The sequence below is a fragment of the Quercus robur genome, chromosome 8 (assembly GCF_932294415.1).
Source record: "Quercus robur chromosome 8, dhQueRobu3.1, whole genome shotgun sequence".
In the NCBI taxonomy this organism is placed as follows: domain Eukaryota; kingdom Viridiplantae; phylum Streptophyta; class Magnoliopsida; order Fagales; family Fagaceae; genus Quercus; species Quercus robur.
In genome coordinates this window covers 46,736,489-46,754,522 of record NC_065541.1, presented here as the reverse complement: position 1 = coordinate 46,754,522, position 18,034 = coordinate 46,736,489, and the positions used below count along the sequence as shown (strand labels likewise).

Below are 18,034 nucleotides of genomic sequence, written 5' to 3'. Positions count from 1 at the left end.
TCGGTACATGTCATTCATCTTCTCGTTGAAATCTGATAACAACCCCTAATTGAAACCTCATAAGTCATACCCCACGTTATCGTTTGTCGTGTTCACTCAAACTCAATACGTGGCCACATTTTATTGGTCAATTATTCTCCAACTACCAACTGTATCCCACACAATAACTTCTAATAGTACTACGTATTTAAAAACACAACAAACAAAAAAACAAAATACTTTCCAGTTAGGCATATTTATAAATACCTGGATCGTAGGACTTTCCCTCCTCATCCTATACACAATCTTCTGTCTCCGTGTTCTCATTGTCAAAATTCAGATTTTTTTTTTTTTAAATATATTAAAAAAAATTCTATAATTTTCTTTAATATTTTTTTTATATTCTGGGCTTTGGTTCAATCTCAGGACTACCTGTAAGTATCTCTCTCTGGTTTTTTTTTAAACACTGTACAGTAATGTCAATTAATGGCTCTCAATTATGGATTAGTTCTGTTTTTATGTTTTCAAGTTGCTTAATTATGTAAGTTATAATTGTGTTTTTTTTCATTGGTTTCGTTTTGCTATGATCTCTAGTGTTATGTATATTGTTGTTATTTAGGCATGTTAGTTTAAGTGTTCCTATGATTTTTCTTTCTTTGTTTTCTCTGTTTTGAGTTTGGGATATTGTTCAGTTGTGGCACTGTTTTGCAGATCTGGTTGTTTGTATGCATTGTGTTTCTGGGTTCTGTTTAATTTTCTGGAAAATAATGTGAGGAATATGATCTGGGTTTTTGTTTATCTTGATTTTGGGTTTGTGGGTTTTTGCTTTTTTTAGTATGATATATTGGATTCACCTTCTAGGCTTCTACAAATGCAGGGAGAGAAACAGAAAGAGATTTTTTGTGTTGCTATGGAATTTTGCTTTGCTTAACATGTTGGGAACTGGGAAGTTTGTACTCTTCTGTTTGTTTCAATAGAAAATAGTTCAGGGGAAAAGGCCTTATGTTTCCGAAGTGTGTTTTTCAAGAGAAACGTGAATAAGAGGTGGAATAAAAAATTGGTGGGACATGATATACTTTGTCTAATTCTTAAGGTCAAATGTAAATTTAGATTAATAGAGCTTTTTTGTTTTGGGGAATAAGAAAGAAAATATATTTTTTTGGGGTAAATATCTTCCAGGAAATATTGTCTATTCACCAGTACAGCAAATTGAGATGAATTTCTATTGGTGGCAGTCTGCCTTTTTCACTTTTGGGAATTATTATGTCTTCACACCTCAATTCAAATTTTTTTTTCTTTATTATTATGTTTTACTGAGATGCAGACCCGAAAAAATATTCTCCTAAATCTCACTTGGTCTTAAATTCCTTTTCTTTTGTTTTTGTTATTGTTGTGATTTTCTATTCTACTTGTTGAATATTTATCTGTTTCTCCCATGTTTCTAGGTATACTTTAGCTATTGTATGCCACTTGTTTGAGATTTTGAGTCGATTTTTTGTATGCTGTGTAATGTAGAAGTTAGTTGGAGATGGCCACTACATATGAACCAAAGAACATCCTCATCACAGGAGCCGCTGGCTTCATTGCATCCCATGTCTGCAATCGGCTCATTAGGAACCACCCTAATTATAATATTGTTGTCCTGGACAAGCTTGATTACTGTTCAAATTTGAAAAACCTGCTTCCCTCAAAATCGTCCCCTAACTTCAAGTTCGTCAAGGGAGATATTGGCAGTGCTGACCTTGTCAACTTCATCTTGCTTTCCGAGTCCATTGATACCATTATGCACTTTGCAGCCCAGACTCATGTTGACAACTCCTTTGGCAACAGCTTTGAATTTACTAAGAACAACATATATGGCACCCATGTCCTTCTAGAGGCCTGCAAAGTTACTGGCCAAATCAAGAGGTTTATCCATGTGAGCACCGATGAGGTTTATGGTGAGACAGATGAGGATGCTGTTGTGGGGAATCACGAGGCTTCTCAGCTCCTCCCAACAAACCCATATTCTGCTACTAAAGCTGGGGCAGAAATGCTTGTTATGGCATATGGGCGATCATATGGCTTGCCTGTGATTACTACCAGAGGTAACAATGTTTATGGGCCCAACCAGTTCCCTGAAAAAATGATTCCAAAATTTATCCTCTTGGCCATGAAGGGACAGCCTCTACCAATTCATGGGGATGGATCTAATGTTAGGAGTTATCTCTACTGTGAAGATGTGGCGGAGGCATTCGAAGTCATTCTCCACAGGGGTGAAGTGGGCCATGTCTACAACATTGGGACATTGAAAGAAAGGAGAGTGATTGATGTGGCCAAGGAAATTTGCCAACTTTTCTCTTTGAACCCAGATACCTATATTAAGTTAGTAGAGAATAGGCCTTTTAATGATCAAAGATACTTCTTGGATGACCAAAAGCTGAAGAGCTTGGGATGGTTCGAACGTACTTCATGGGAAGAGGGTCTAAAGAAGACCATGGAATGGTATGTCAACAATCCTGACTGGTGGGGTGATGTCTCTGGAGCACTGCTCCCTCATCCAAGAATGCTAATGGTGCCTGGAATTGAAAGAAAGTTTGATGGGCCTGATATCAGCAATTCTGATTCCACTTTTGTGGTAAATAATTCTAATCAGAGCCATATGATAGTTCCAACTCCAAAGAACAACCCCTCTATTCAGAAGCCAGCTCTGAAGTTCTTAATTTATGGTAGAACTGGGTGGATTGGGGGCCTTCTTGGGAAGATTTGTGAGAAGCAAGGTATACCCTTTGAGTATGGAAGGGGGCGCTTGCAGGAGAGGTCACAGATCTTGGCAGATATTCAAACTGTTAAGCCAACTCATGTTTTTAATGCTGCTGGAGTGACTGGCAGACCTAATGTGGATTGGTGTGAAACTCATAAGCCAGAGACAATCCGGACCAATGTTGTTGGTACTTTAACCTTGGCAGATGTCTGCAGAGAGCATAACCTTCTAATGATGAATTATGCTACTGGCTGTATTTTTGAATTTGATGCAGCACATCCGTTGGGGTCTGGAATTGGGTTTAAGGAAGAAGACAAACCTAATTTCACCGGTTCGTTCTATTCGAAAACCAAAGCCATGGTAACTTCTTACACTGTCCATTTTCAATTCTGTTTTCATCTTGAAAATTTTCTTATTATAGTTGCCAACTGAAATCTCTTTTCCAAATGTTCTGCCAGGTTGAGGAGCTTTTGAGAGACTATGACAATGTTTGCACCCTTAGAGTCCGTATGCCAATATCATCTGATCTCAGCAACCCACGTAACTTCATCACAAAGATTACACGCTATAACAAAGTGGTTGACATTCCCAACAGCATGACTATCTTGGATGAGCTGCTGCCCATTTCAGTTGAGATGGCCAAAAGGAATTGCAGGGGCATTTGGAACTTCACAAATCCTGGTGTTGTGAGTCACAATGAGATTTTGGAGATGTACAAGAACTACATTGACTCCAATTTTAAGTGGGTTAATTTCACACTGGAAGAACAGGCCAAGGTTATTGTTGCCCCTCGCAGCAACAATGAGTTGGATGCATCCAAGTTGAAGAAAGAATTCCCTGAACTTCTGCCAATCAAGGATTCACTGATCAAATATGTCTTTGAGCCCAACAAGAAAACTAGTGCTGGTGGAGTGTCAAAATAAGCATGTCATGAGCACCAATTTATGCATTCTTATTTTCTGGGTTACAGAATTTGCTTTACTATCATCTTACCATTTTTATTCATCATTCAGATTCTTCATTTCTATCAGTTCTTGTAATTTTTTATGATATCTAGGATGGTTCGACAAGCTGTATTGTTTGTAATTTCAGTTTGGTCATTGTTGAAACCAGTTTTGACTGGCTTCCAATTGTCTAAATATGTTTTGTGAGCTTATTGTCATGTAATTTTAAAATAAATCAATAAATTAAAAGATGTTTAGTATTTATTAATATTTGTACCTGTTTTACTTTCAAATTGATTTTTAAGCTGATAAATGTATGTTTATGTTAGTATGCAGACATCCCAAGGAATAATTTTTCAATTGCTAATGAAGTGTGAAATATAAGCAGGGCGTTAAAATTTGATGTGAAGCTTGTCTGCTGGCTTCTCTAGAGCATTAGATTGAGACGTTCAAAATCCCTCAACAAATTTATATGCCATTTTTCTCAATGAAAGGAAGAAAGAAAACCGTCCAGTGGTGTGTACACAGTATTTCAAAGGATAAAACCATATACATTAGCTAAAAGAATTTCCAAACTTTGGTGTCGTCTATGTTGAAATTTGTTCTCATTCGTAACCCTAATAATGGGCCTTCAACCAATAGCCTTGAAGCTTAATTAGTTGATACCTCATGATATTTTAAACGGAAACATTTAGAGTTTAATACCTTAATAATGGGCTTTTAGTCAATAGCCTTGTAGCTTAATTGGTTGACACCTCATGATATTTCAAACGAAAACATTCAGAATTGAAATTTAAAATTTCCCTCCCTCTATTGTGACTATTAGATTATTAATATATATATATATATATATATATATATAAAATAATGGCCTTTAAAATTTCTTCAATTGATTATTATTCATGTGTTTCTGTTGTAACATGTATGATTGTATTTGTACATAACTGAAATGTGTGTTCTTACTGATTTTGGAAAGAAAATATTTCACGGAGATTTTTTCTATTGATTTGGGGAGGGATTTTCGGGATTTAAAGTTAGAAAAGATTAGATTTTGATTGATTTTAGGGACTTCTTCAAAGAATTCTGATTTTGGTTTTTGGAAATGATTAGAACCCAATCCGGCTTATTTGTTAAGAGAATTTTAGATTTTCTCACCCACTAAAGAAGCTATTAATTAAGCCCATCCTTTTAAGAAAACACTACTCAAGGTGGACCTTAGCCCATCCTTTAAGAGCCCATGTAATGTTTCCTTAAAAACAAGCCCAAAAGTTTTTTTTTTGGAGAAAAAGTTTCAACTCATAGCATCTACTCTTGATTATAGCTCTTTAGTATAGGCTGAAATTGAACCTCAGATCTCTCTTATTCAACCATCAAAGATTTTACCAGTTGAGTTAACTGGAACCTACAAAAAAATGCCCAAATTAAAAGACCGTGGAGTTAATAAGATCCGCACTACACATAGCTTATATCATAGTTTAAAACTTTACTAATGATTATCACATAGGCTTGAAAACAGGATTTTAGTTAAAGTTGTAAAATTGTGTTTTAAAAAATTACAAAATTTAGCTACAAAATTGGTTGTAGTCTTATGTTATAACCTTACTTAATATCTTTTTATTAGATATGAATTTTGACAAATTCACCGTTAAATTACTTCTTCTTTTTATATCCCTCATATTTGCAAAATTTCTAGAAAATTAAAGATCAATAGCCATGTCATTAATAAATTATTTAAATTGTAAGTTTTTATAGTTTAATATTGTGCAGAAAACATAAACTTATAAATCATATAGTAAATAACATCTAATTGACACAAAAGTTGATATGTGTATTAAAAATGTAAAGAACATACAACTCAATGGTTAGATTTTCAAAATATGCAGTAATATTTATTTTATTGAGTAAGGTTGTAACTTTATACTACAACCAATTTTGTAACTAAAATTTGTCATTTAAAAAAAAAAAAAAACATGATTTCACCATTTCACAATTATAATTGAAATAATATTTTCATAAGCTATGTGCAACAATAATTAGCATTAAAATTTAGGTACAATACATTAGATTCTTTAATTAAATTCAAATATATAACTATTTTAAATTTAATTGTCCCTGAAAATTATCATTGTATGTATTTAATTGTCCTTCCATTACCAACTACTATCTTGGCACCAATTGTAAGCCACAAGTTGATCATGGAACCTATGACGATCGTGAGGCTCTCTCTCTCTCTCTCTCTCTCTCTCTCTCTCTCTCTCTCTCTCTCTCTCTCTCTCTCTCTCTCTCTCTCTCTCTCTCTCTCTCTCTCTCTCTCTCTCTCTCTCTCTCTCTCTCTCTCTCTCTCTCTCTCTCTCTCTCTCTCTCTCTCTCTCTCTCTCTCTCTCCATGGAACCTACGACCTTATAACCTCTATCCTAGTCGTCAAAGAACAAACCTAATCCAGCAGGTATGGTTGCGTTTTTCTTTTCCTTATTATTTTTATTAAAGTTTTTGTTCAATTATCATTTATAAAATCTTTACAACACCTTTGACAACCAAAATATTGTTGACCTAAAGAATTGTTAAAAGACTGAACAACCTTATCTTTGGGTTTTTCTAAAAAATTATTATTGTTTTTCAAAAATTTTGAAAATATTTGGCAAGGTAAGCAATCCCTGTAGATATTATTTCATCATCAAACACACCTTCATCAACATTATCTACAGATTTCAAGGTCATAGATTTGAACTTGTTCGTCTTGGGTAGGTTAGACTCATAAGATTGAAGGGATCCTACAAGTTCATCAACAGGAATAGTGTCCACATCCTTGCTCTCAATTATGGCTGTGACTTTGGATCTAAAGTCTTTAGTCAAGGATCTTAAGATTTTCCTAATTATCTTAGGTTCCTCATAAACTTCACCCAGATTAAAAGTGGAGTTTACTATGTCATTCAATTTGACATAAAACTCATCAAATGTCTCATCATTTGCCATTCTAATGCTCTTAAACCTAGAAGTCAACTATTGCAATTTATTAATTTTTATAGCTTTTGTACCTTCATGCACATTTTGTTGGATATTCCAAGCAGTATGTGCTATCTCTACATTAAAAATCCTTTTGAATTCTTCTATTGAAACAGCATTGAATATCTTATTCATAATCTTATTATTAAAGCTAGTTGTTTCTTTTTAAGCATCAGACCATTAAGCCATAGGAGTGGCAAGTCTTTCCCAACCAGTTTCCACAAACATCCAAACTCTCTCATCTAGAGATTTCAGGAAGGCTTTCATCATCACTAGAGAGTGACCACGTTCCATAATAGCAGGGGTAAGGATCAACTCTAGGGAAAACTACCTAATCAAGAGCAAACCTGTTCTGATACCACTTATTAGTTTATTTAGACACATGTATACTCAGATTATTTAACCTAATTAATTAACCAAGTTGTTACTTAGATTTATTATTTAGATCTAGGTTAAACATAAACAATCATATCACTAAGTGCGGAAAAGTAAAGAAGACAAACAATATGGTGACACAAGAAAACTAACGAAACCGTCCAGTTTCAAGGTAAAAAACTCTAGAGATGATTTAACCTAAAGAATTCTCAAGGTAACAAATTCACTAAATAGAAAGGAAGTTTTACAATAGATTTTTCCTAAATCTAAGGCTGTCTCTTGTAGTACTTACTCACGTGACCACACGTAGCTCCAAATCCTCAGACACTTCTATCTAAATTTGTAGCATACAAACACTCCCGTTTGTGACTCTGAGATCCCACTCAAAGTTTTAAATCATCAACTATGTATGATCTTGTATGCAATAACTTATCTCCACCGGTTCTTGTATATGGATCTTCTTTCCAATAGATGCTTATTGAGTTATAAGGTTACAAAACCTCTCAAATCTTACAGGAGTAACTCACAAGACTTCCTAGAACATCTGAAACATGACTTAGAGTTTTCATTTTATAATTAACAGTGTTGGACTCAAACCCTAAACATTTCGCTGGCTTTTGGACCTGATTTAAATTCTGCAAAAATCGACTTTCGATCAGTTGAGCTTGTCTCTCGATTAGTCGAGCAAGGCAGTTTTTGAATTCATCTTTCTGCAACTTGACTGTTCTTAAATCTTGACTTAAACCATCTTGAACAATGTCTAACACTTGTTCTAAGACATGAAGATCTTAACCTAAACATATTTTTGTTCTTGGTTTGCCAACATGCATAAAATTAGAACCTAAACATTTAATCCTAAATATTTAGAACCTAACCTACAACGATAAATTTAAGCGAACTGTTTATTACATTTAAATATTAATTAACTTTTTATTGTATTTTTTAATCTAAAAACTATTTTTCATACTTTAGATGAGATGCAAAATTTTTAATTAAATTTTGGTATTTAGGCTTTGTAATATCTCATTTTCAACTGATATAACAATTATCAACTTTAATTTCTTCTTACTTTTTGAAATGTAAATTTACTAAATAAGCTTTTGAATTTATGCTTTGTTAAAATCTCATTTTTCAATCGATGATAACTATTCCACTTATAGTATGCACTTGTCAACCGATTAAAAGCTAATTTTTTGTTTAAATTATCTACTGTTTGCAAGTCTCACACAATGTTTTGTCTTAGTTTTTATTTTAAATAATTTAACTTTTAGTTTTTGTTATAAATAAATTAGGTATAAATGCACTTTTGATCCCTACATTTTGAGCAAATTCGTATTTTGGTCCCAAAATTGATTTCATTCCTATTGTCATTCCTAAAAAAAGAAAATCGATTCTATTTTAATCTTTGCTGTCAACCCACTAACAGAAAATCCTACGTGGCTAACGGAGTGCCATGTTTGCATTGATGTGGCACTGACATGGCATTAAAATATCATTAAAAATTCTATTTGGCATTTTTTTAGTGCCACATCAGCATTTTAATTATTCTTTCAAAAACCACATCAGAAAATATAATTTTGATTTAAACTGAAAATACAAATTTGATTTAAATTAAAATTTTAACTTCTCAAGTCTTACATTTTCATGCATTTTATGTTTTCTTAACCAAACACAAATATACAAAAGATTTAGGTTTTAAGTTGGAAATTAGATCAACTTCTTTAGTTCTCTTCTCCTCTCTCTCTCTATCTGAGCTATTCCATGGCTACGTACCATGAGCCACCACCGGTGGTGATTTTTCTCCAAACCTTTATCCTCACGATCTCACTCTCTCTAATCCTTCGATACTCACAAATTGGCCAAGCCTCTATGGCCGAACCTTGAGCTTCTCATCATACTGAATTGGCAAGGCCTCTCTTTCAGTGTCCTTTGCTCCACCGCTTCGGTCACCAGAGGTTCGATCTGGGATTGTTTTTCCATCTGGGTGTTGTTTGTTTTAAATTTATGTGTTTTTCTTTTCCATGTGGGTTTAATGATTTTTCTTGATTTATGGGTTTCAGTGGAGGATGGTGTTTGGATATGGAAAATGTGAACATCGCCGGTGGTGAATGTGGCATGCAGCAAGAGGAGAATTAGTGCCCATGAGTGGGTATCTGGGTTTCTTTGATACTTGCATGATTAAGTTTGTTCAGATCTGGGTATCCTTGCTATTGATCTTGGTATGTTTGTGTTTTTGTTTTTTGGAGAGAACGTGGTGTTGTTTGTTTGGTTTAGATTTGGGTATCTTGCTTGCTCTTGTTCTGGGTTTTTTGTGTGTTTGTTTCTCAAGAGAAATTCTGGGTTTGTGGGTTTGCTTCTGATTGAGTTAGTTACTAGTTTCTGGGTTTATTTCTTCGGTTTATTTATGGTTTGGTTTGGTTTCTTTGGATTTGATAAAGATTAGATTTGGTTGCTAGAAGAACATGAAGAACAAGTTCAGTTTATCACCACAGACTTATGTTCTTACGAAAAAAAAAATTATGAAAGTAAAATAATAATAAATAAAATTAGATTTAAGGGTTTTTTTTTTTCAATTTTCTGACATGGCTTTTTAAAAAAATTAAAATGCTAAGGTGGTATTAAAAAATTCCAAATAAGATTTTTTATTATTATTTTATTAGCCACGTCAGCGCAAACATGGCACTCTATTAGCCACGTAGAATTTTCTGTTAGTGGGTTGATGGCAAGGACCAAAATAGAATCAATTTTTTTTTTTTTTTAGGGATGACAATAGGAACGAAATCAATTTTGGGACCAAAATGCGAATTGGCCCAAAATGTAGGGATCAAAAGTGCATTTACGCCAATAAATTAACTTTTAGCTTTTTATCTCACATTATACAAATTAACTACCGAAAATAAATAATTTCAAACATATAATCTCTTTATGAGATAATCGGTCTTAAATAGAATTTCATCAACTTGTGTGTGCGCGCATGCACGCCAACACTATCATCTTATTACATTATTATAAGAGAGAAATATGTTAATTTTGCTATAATTTATTGGTTATATGCTTTTGTTAGTCTCATAAGGGACGGGCGTGTAATTTTAAGGCCAAATTTCATAGCTCTTGTATGATTTGGAATAATCTTTCATATTATGGGAGGTGAAATAATATGTCATGTGTTCATCCTTACACTTTATAGGTGCAAACAAAATTCAATTCACATGCATGCAATATCTCTTTCAATTAAAGAAAATGTCTAAATCAATTTGAATTCAGATTTCGTTCAAGTGTTTGCAAAGAAATTAGAGGAAAACTCATTGTGAAAATACAAATGAAATGTCAATAATTATACTTCCAAGGAGAAGATTTGATCTGTCATTTTGATCATCTCTATTTGCAGGTAGAAATGAAATAGTAGAAATTTGTCGTCCTTTTGTTTAGAATATGATTGATACGCTTCAATTTTCCTGAAGAAATTGTCTAGATAAATTTAAAAAAATTAGTTTATATATATTCTATGAATAAACAAAAATCAGACGCTAAAAAGGTGCAGAAATTAGTATATAGTCACTATAAAAAAAAAATCTTATAGCTGTATTTTAAAAACGCGGCTATAGCTCCTGAAAACGTGACTATAGGTCGCACTTTTTTAGGCTACGTTTTCAACCATGGCCTAAAACCTATGACTATAGGCCAGGACCAATGGCCGCGTTTTTATGAACGCGGCTTAAGACCCACGTGTTTTGTAGTGAGTACTCCATTATTTTTAACTTTTGGAGAAGTTTCGTTACCAATAATTCAAAACAAATTTAAAAAAAATGTCATTATAAGTGGCATCTTTTGACGTATTTTCAGAATGCACAATTCAGCCAAAAACATGGTTTTACGTTTTTTCTAGGCTAGCATTTATATATCTCATTCGTGCATGGTTGCTTCGGCACCTCATATATTTGAATAAATTTTTTCTTCTTTTTTTTTGCACATTTACATTAGAAAATGTGTGAAAACTAATGTTCTTCGTAAGATGCATTTATGATTTAAACAGGTGCTTCAATAAAAATTAAGTTTCTCTATCTCATTGATGGGCTCTGTCTTCGCTGTGCATATGCTACATATATATGGCAGGTAATAATAGTAGGCTAATTATTACATATATGGGGACCTGGCCTGTATCCTTTATGGCTTGTTTGGATGGAGGGGGGAAGAAAGAGAAGTGAAAAGGAGTAGAGTAGAATTGGTTAAAAATAAGTTAATTTTGTACTAAATATACTTTACTCTACTCTACTCTACTCTACTCTCCCTCCCTCTTTCTCAATCCAAATAGACCATTAATGATCAAAAAAACACTTTCCATTGAGCTTGTGTGTGTGTGTTCTATACTAATGGCCTGTTTGGATGGAGGGGGAATGAGGGGGAGTGGAGATGAATAGAGTAAAGTTGGTTAAAAATAAACTAATTTTATGCTAAATTTATTATATTCTACTCTATTCCTCCTCTCACTCTCTCAATCCAAACTGATAGTAACATAATATATATATTCACAGATGGTCTTGATTTTTGTTTGTTAATATTCTTTTTATACTTGTTTAAGAATAACAAGCTGAAATGCTATGACATGACACCACAATTACAATATGTAACTTTACCCATGATTTACATGCTTTGATTTGGTAAATGGTATAATTGTGTATCAATCAGTATCATCAGTATTCTTAAAAAAAAAAAAAATAAATAAAAAAAAAAAAAAAAAAACAGTATTATCAGTACGGACTACGGAGTAAATAGGATGAGTTCAACTTCAAACCAGCCAACCCAATAATTTTGAAGAAGCTAGCCAAGAAAAAAAAAGGGGGTATAATGAGCTGGTGACACGTGAGACCATAGAAAAAGAATAAATAAATTATAGTTTACGAAAAGTGATTGTCATATCATATTCCACACAAAATTCCAAGTTGTTCGCTACAAAGTGATTCTTAAAGTTTCACCTGCCCTACATCACATGCAAATAGCAATATGCATGACTTCATTCCACTCAGCTTGTTCTCTAACGTAAAATCACGAGTGGCCTTTCAGTCTCAGAATCTCAATCATATGAATGATGGCATGAAAGACTGCATATATATATATATATATATACAGATAGATATGCGGCCAAAGAGAAAGATTAATGAGTTTATGCAGTGAATCGTTCTATTACTGTCATATGCCTAATAGTAATTAATAATATTGGTAGATATGGAAAGAGAATCAACCCAGGTTAAGATAAGGTGACTTCCTTTTGACCTCTTTTATATTTACAAGAACAATAAAATTTTTGTCCTAAATATTTGAGGTCGACTATGAAACCTTTTTTATGTGTAACATGATGGGAAAAAAGAAGAGGAAAACAAACAAACAAAAAACATATATATAAAGCAAAAGATGGTCTGGGGAATATTCTAAGAATTGTTTATTCCATCCTTGGAGAGATTTTTCCAAACCTTGTGTTAATTTCATTAAAAGTTTGTTTCCTAACTCTGATCCAACAATGGTTCTCGTACTACCTTATCATCTGCATCTCCATTAATAGATTCTTTCTCTTGTCTTGAGTATCCTGCTTGGTAACTGAAGCATAATTGCACTGTCATTTTTTACTTGTTTATATTCTATATATCCTAAAGCCATTTCAATTTCATAATCCTTTAGTAGCTTCTGTATATGTTAGCATTAATCCCATGTACCTTTACATGCATAACAATAAGCTATCATCTAAAAAAAAAAAAAAAAAAAAAGTGCAAGTCTTGGTCCTTTCTGCTTGTTATTATTCCATGGATATGGTGATCTTGTTATTCTCTTTTTCATAAGGTTGCAAACCCTTTTGCAGAAAGTAGAAACAAATAATGAAATAAATTAAACAAAACCCTTTTGCAACAAATAAAGGTTGCAAACCCTTATTTAGTAGGTTAGAATAAATAACTGTTGATATGCACTCCATGACCAACCCCACCCACCTCTCCCAAAAACTCATTTTCAACATTATTTTCTAGATTAGGGTTGGGATTTAGGAATAGTAATGGAGACCCTCACGGAATTGAAACCCAATAGTCTGTTTTTACCATATGTATTGGACTGTCAGATAGAAAGAGCTCTGTTGTCTCTCCCTTGTTTGACTTAGATTTCATCCTCAGACTTAATATTTATTTACTATTTCAGTTGAAGCATTGAGAATAGAGTAGCGTAAGGAATTTTGGGGTTATTTTCAGAATTTTCACATAATAATTATTTTTGCTTTTAAATAATAAAAAATTCATAAATCATTATGGTTTGAGGAGATTTTTTGTGCGTATTTGTGTGTTTTTTTTAACTTATACCATTCTTTTGAAAACATAAATAAAATGTTGTTAAAATTAAAACGTTTGAAATAAACAATTTTAATAATAGAACATACCATATTCCAGAGATACTTTAGAACAACCATAGATATATTAAGGTTCACTCATCAGTAGTGGATTATATTTTAGGGTGGTCATAAGAAACTTAATTTATACAAAATTTAATTTAAAAAAAAAAAAAAACACATGCAAATACATAAAATCTCACAATTTTCTTCTACGAGTTTTTTTTTTTTTTAAATTGTTGTAGGATAGTTTCATTATCAATGATGAAAATTAATGATGAAAATTACATCATCCCTTTCATAATTTTAGTTCAATAAAATTTTCTAGGGTTTTTCTTTTTGTTTGTAAGGTTCTAATATGTTGTTAAAGATACCAAAGTTTAAAAAAAAAATTTGGCTACAAACTTAGCTGTAACCTAAGGGTACAACTTTCACTAAATAAATTAACATGACCAAATATTTTGAAAATCTAACTATTAAATTTCATGTGCTTTATAGTCTTAAAACACATGTCAAATTTCATGTTAATTAGATGTTATATACTATTCAAACCATAAACTTTATTTTTTATGTATAATTTTATACTACAAAACTCGAAATTTAAGCATTTGATTAATGACATAATTATTAATCTTTGACCTTATTAAAATTTTGCAAGCACGGGATATAAGAAAAAAATGTAATCCAATGGTGATTTGTCGAAATTCACATCCAGTAAAAAATTATTGAATGGAATTGTAGCTTTGGTCTACATCCAAATTTATTGTTAAACTTTGTCCAAAGTTTAATTATGTTGGGTTTAAAAAAATTTAGGGTGGTCACAATTTTTTTAAAGGTAAAAAAAATTTTAAAAATTTATATAAAATAATTATTTTTTTCCAAGTCAAGATGGTCAAGACCATCTTGCCTTTAGTGTGAAGCTGCCCCTGTCACCCATCTCTTTACCAATGCAAAGTTTTTGCGAGAAACAACATCTTTCTCTATATTGTTGACCAAGACTAGGGCTGAGGCAAGGAGACTTTCTATCCCTAATTCTCTTTACATTTAGCAGCTAAAATTCTTTCAATACCGTTCCAAAGGGGAAAGGGCTTAGGTAAGATAAAAGGTTACAATTATGAGGTGTCTAGAAATAGTATCTTAAACTCCAAGGGGTTGGTTATGTGATTCCTAAGGTCTCATGATATTTATGAGATCCTGAGTTCAAAACTTCTTGCAAGCATCTTGGAGCCAACCCAAGGGAATCCTCCTTATAATAATCTGGTGTGTGTGGGATAGAGAAACTATATACAACCGAGAGAATAATAAGATACTTGAAGAGATCTGAATACTCTCATTTGTCAAAAAAAAAAAAAAAAAAAAGATAGAATCTCAATAAATCATTTACCAAAAAATAAAAAGGCATCTCAAAAAATCATTTCCTATGCAAATGATTTAATAGTGTTTGGATCAGAGAAATGGGGCAATATGTAAATAATTCAGGAATGTCTTAATACTTATGCTGCTTTGTCAAGGAATAAAAACAAAATATTTCAAGACTAACAATCTATTCAGCAAGATGTTCAACAGTTCACATCTAGCTTAGCAACGATTAAAAATTGCATCTTCCAATATCCAGTAATTTGGGATGACAATTTTTCCCCGTTTTGCTTAACCTGCCTCACCTCACTCAGTTCTGCAAAAGTGGTGGAGTGGGAATGGAGCAATATTTTTTCCTCTCACTCCGGGTAAGGTGAGGATGGGTTTAGACTTTTTAACCCCACCCCACCCTACTCTATTAGTGTTAAAGACTTAATTTGTATTACTAAGTATTTAAATGCGTAACTATTCAAATGTTTTGTTTTATTGTGATATTGTCTTATTAAACACTTTGGATAATATTATTCAGTCATTTCTAAAAATCAGTTTGATTTGATGTAAAAATTTTAATTGTAATTTCAAGTATATTAATGAAACATGTTTAAAAAAAAAAAATTGTAATAGGTATGGGTCAGGGTACGTATGACAAATTAACATGAAATAAAGTTTTGCCAGGTGAGGATGGGGCAAGGTAGTTTGTCCCATCATGTGGGGTGGGACAAGAACATGGTAAGACAAAACCATGCGAGGCGGAAATAAACACCTCATCCTTTGGCTGTGCCTAGCCCCATTGCCATCCCTTTCTAGTACAAGTTGGCAGATCAAGGAAAGATGCCTTTAGTGGGCTAGTTGAGAAAGTAATCAAGAATTAGTAACCTCCTCTGTTACTATATATATATATATATATATATATAAAGTTTAAGTTATACCTAATGTAACTCTAAGCAATGTTACATTACAAAATAACTTATTATTGAATTCATATTTTGAAAATCTCACCATTTGATTATATGTTTTATATGTTCTTAACATATATGCCAATTGGATGTTATTTATTATTCAATCTATAAACTCATATTTTATGCATTATTTTAAACTACAAAAAATTGAATTTAGAAAATTAATTGATGACATGACCATTGATTTTTTATCATCTTGACATTTTGCAAGTATGAAAAATATACAAAGATAATGTAATCTAATAGTGGATTTATCAAAATTCATATTTAGTTAACTAGGAATAACTTGAACACAACTCATATAGTTGTACATATTTCTAAGTTAATCAATTGGATGCCCTTCAGCTACAACATATTACAGATTCACCTCCCCTAAACTCTTAGGTGTGGATAACATTTTTTGGACAACCAGCATCTAGGGTCCTCTATTGGTCGATCAAAAGCAACGGTTTGATCCTCAAGCCCTCTAGCTAATAATGAATGGTTAGCCTTGTGTAAAACTAAGATTCATAATAGAGGTCAAGCCTGAGTATCTTCTGGGTATTCAAGCCCTCTAGCTACAAAATTCACTCTTTTGTTATCCGGATTGCAAATTTTTCTAAACATAGAACTTTTTTATTTTTTATTTTTTTTATAATGAATATAAAGTTAATTCCATCACTTTAATGCCCTTAAAATCTTAAATGTACCCGGCCTTTGACGACGTGTGATTATCTGAGATGAAATAGGTCCTTTGTTGGCTCTCTTTCTTTTAATAATAAATTCATTTATTCAAAAATAAATTTAAAAAATTGCATAATTCTTCTGATCCTAACAAACATCAAGGATAAATCCTCAATAAATTCTTGACCGTGAGATGTGACTTCTTAATCAACTATCGATATCATGGTTGCCACTTGTGGATCTAAACTTCAATCTTTTCATCATGAACTCAATTCGCATGTTACTAGGCCCGACAAATCTGTGGGTAATGGCTTCTTTTGTGGGCCACTGCAAGGCCTACATGCACCACCTTTACGCTATCAAACTATCAATTTTTTTTTTCTCTCTTTGGACAACGGCATCAATTTATGTTAATTTGTTGCGTAATGTTAGCATATAAATTCAAAGTTTGATTTCTTTTTTTTTAAAAACATATAGATTCAAAGCTAAGCCATGTGCATGCTGCTATAGATTGAGCCACGTTTACTCTTGCAAAATAAATTCGCTTTGACTATGCTCCTAACATATCTTTCGGATCAAAGATTAATTATATGGTGAAATGACATGAGAAATGGACTGTTATACTACCGACGAAAAAGAAAAGCAAATATAAATAATTTTTAGTGGGTTGTAGACCTCCAATTAACTTAATTAATAATAAAAAATTCGTCGAATCGTCTAAAAAAAATAATAATAATAAACTATTTTTACTCAATCATTCTTTTTAAATTCAATGAATTGAAAATTCAAAGTTCCGTTTGCTTCTTATATAGTTGGTGTTTGAAGTGTTAGAATTTAGAAATGATGAGATAATATTTTTATATTCTTTGATGAGATAATTGAAAACTCGCTCTCCTATCCTTTATGTGCAGTATATGATTGATGATTTGAGGCTTTTTGTTTTGTCCTATATCCTATGGGAATATATATATTAGTTAAATACAATTAAATATTAACAAAAAATAAAAGTACAATGAAAATACAAGTATAGTGAACAAGGAACACAATATTATTATTATTATTATTCTGTTGAAAAACAAGGAACACAGTGTTGAAAACTTGACATAGGTGACCACTTTTTTTTTTTTTTTTTTTTTTTTTTTTTTTTTTGAGAAAAACATAGGTAACCACTTAATTATTCAGCTAAAGAGAAGTAGTGGTCCAAGTGGACATTTAATATATATAAGAAATCAAATATAAATGCTAGTAAGTAGCTTCACATTATTTATTTATTGTGCACTTTTTGACGAGAGCTTTACATTTATGTTAGAATAATCTTTCCTGGAAAAAAAACAAAAGAGATATGGAACTAATCCGAAGAATGGATTCACCTTTTTTTTTTTTTTTTCCCATGATTTTACTTTCTGGTGGAAACTATGGGACCGTAGTCATCGTTAAAAGAAGCCGACAGTTGAGCCAAATAAGGAAATCAATTAAGTAATATTACTATCCGGTAGTTGGTACTAAGCTTTTATAAAATAATAATTCCATGTGTTGTTGTCACGTCACTATAAATGACTTCTTGTTTACACCAAACATTGAGGTCAACAGCAATTCCGTCACTGAGCATACAAGTGCAACATATGCCCCTACTTTGAAGAAAATACAT

At 32.3% G+C, this 18,034-nt stretch overlaps 1 protein-coding gene across 2 annotated transcripts; it reads left to right on the top strand.

Moving 5' to 3' along the window:
- Window positions 1-252: 252 nt before the first annotated feature.
- Window positions 253-3,930, top strand: LOC126696692 (trifunctional UDP-glucose 4,6-dehydratase/UDP-4-keto-6-deoxy-D-glucose 3,5-epimerase/UDP-4-keto-L-rhamnose-reductase RHM1-like). 2 transcript variants are annotated; one of them, XM_050393374.1, is made up of 3 exons: window positions 253-413; window positions 1,495-3,082; window positions 3,181-3,930. In XM_050393374.1, exons 2-3 carry the CDS (start codon window positions 1,508-1,510, stop codon window positions 3,643-3,645), a joined length of 2,040 nt encoding a protein of 679 aa, XP_050249331.1. In that variant the 5' UTR covers window positions 253-413; window positions 1,495-1,507; the 3' UTR covers window positions 3,646-3,930. The 2 variants fall into 2 exon arrangements, with proteins under 2 accessions (XP_050249331.1, XP_050249332.1); XM_050393375.1 differs by lacking the exon at window positions 253-413 and adding an exon at window positions 446-520.
- Window positions 3,931-18,034: the final 14,104 nt, after the last annotated feature.

Excerpts from the sequence above, each read along its gene's own strand:
- LOC126696692 (XM_050393374.1), top strand. The coding sequence starts at position 1,508 with ATGGCCACTACATATGAACCAAAGAACATCCTCATCACAGGAGCCGCT. Across the intron at positions 3,083-3,180 it reads ATTCGAAAACCAAAGCCATG|GTTGAGGAGCTTTTGAGAGA; the intron begins GTAACTTCTTAC and ends ATGTTCTGCCAG.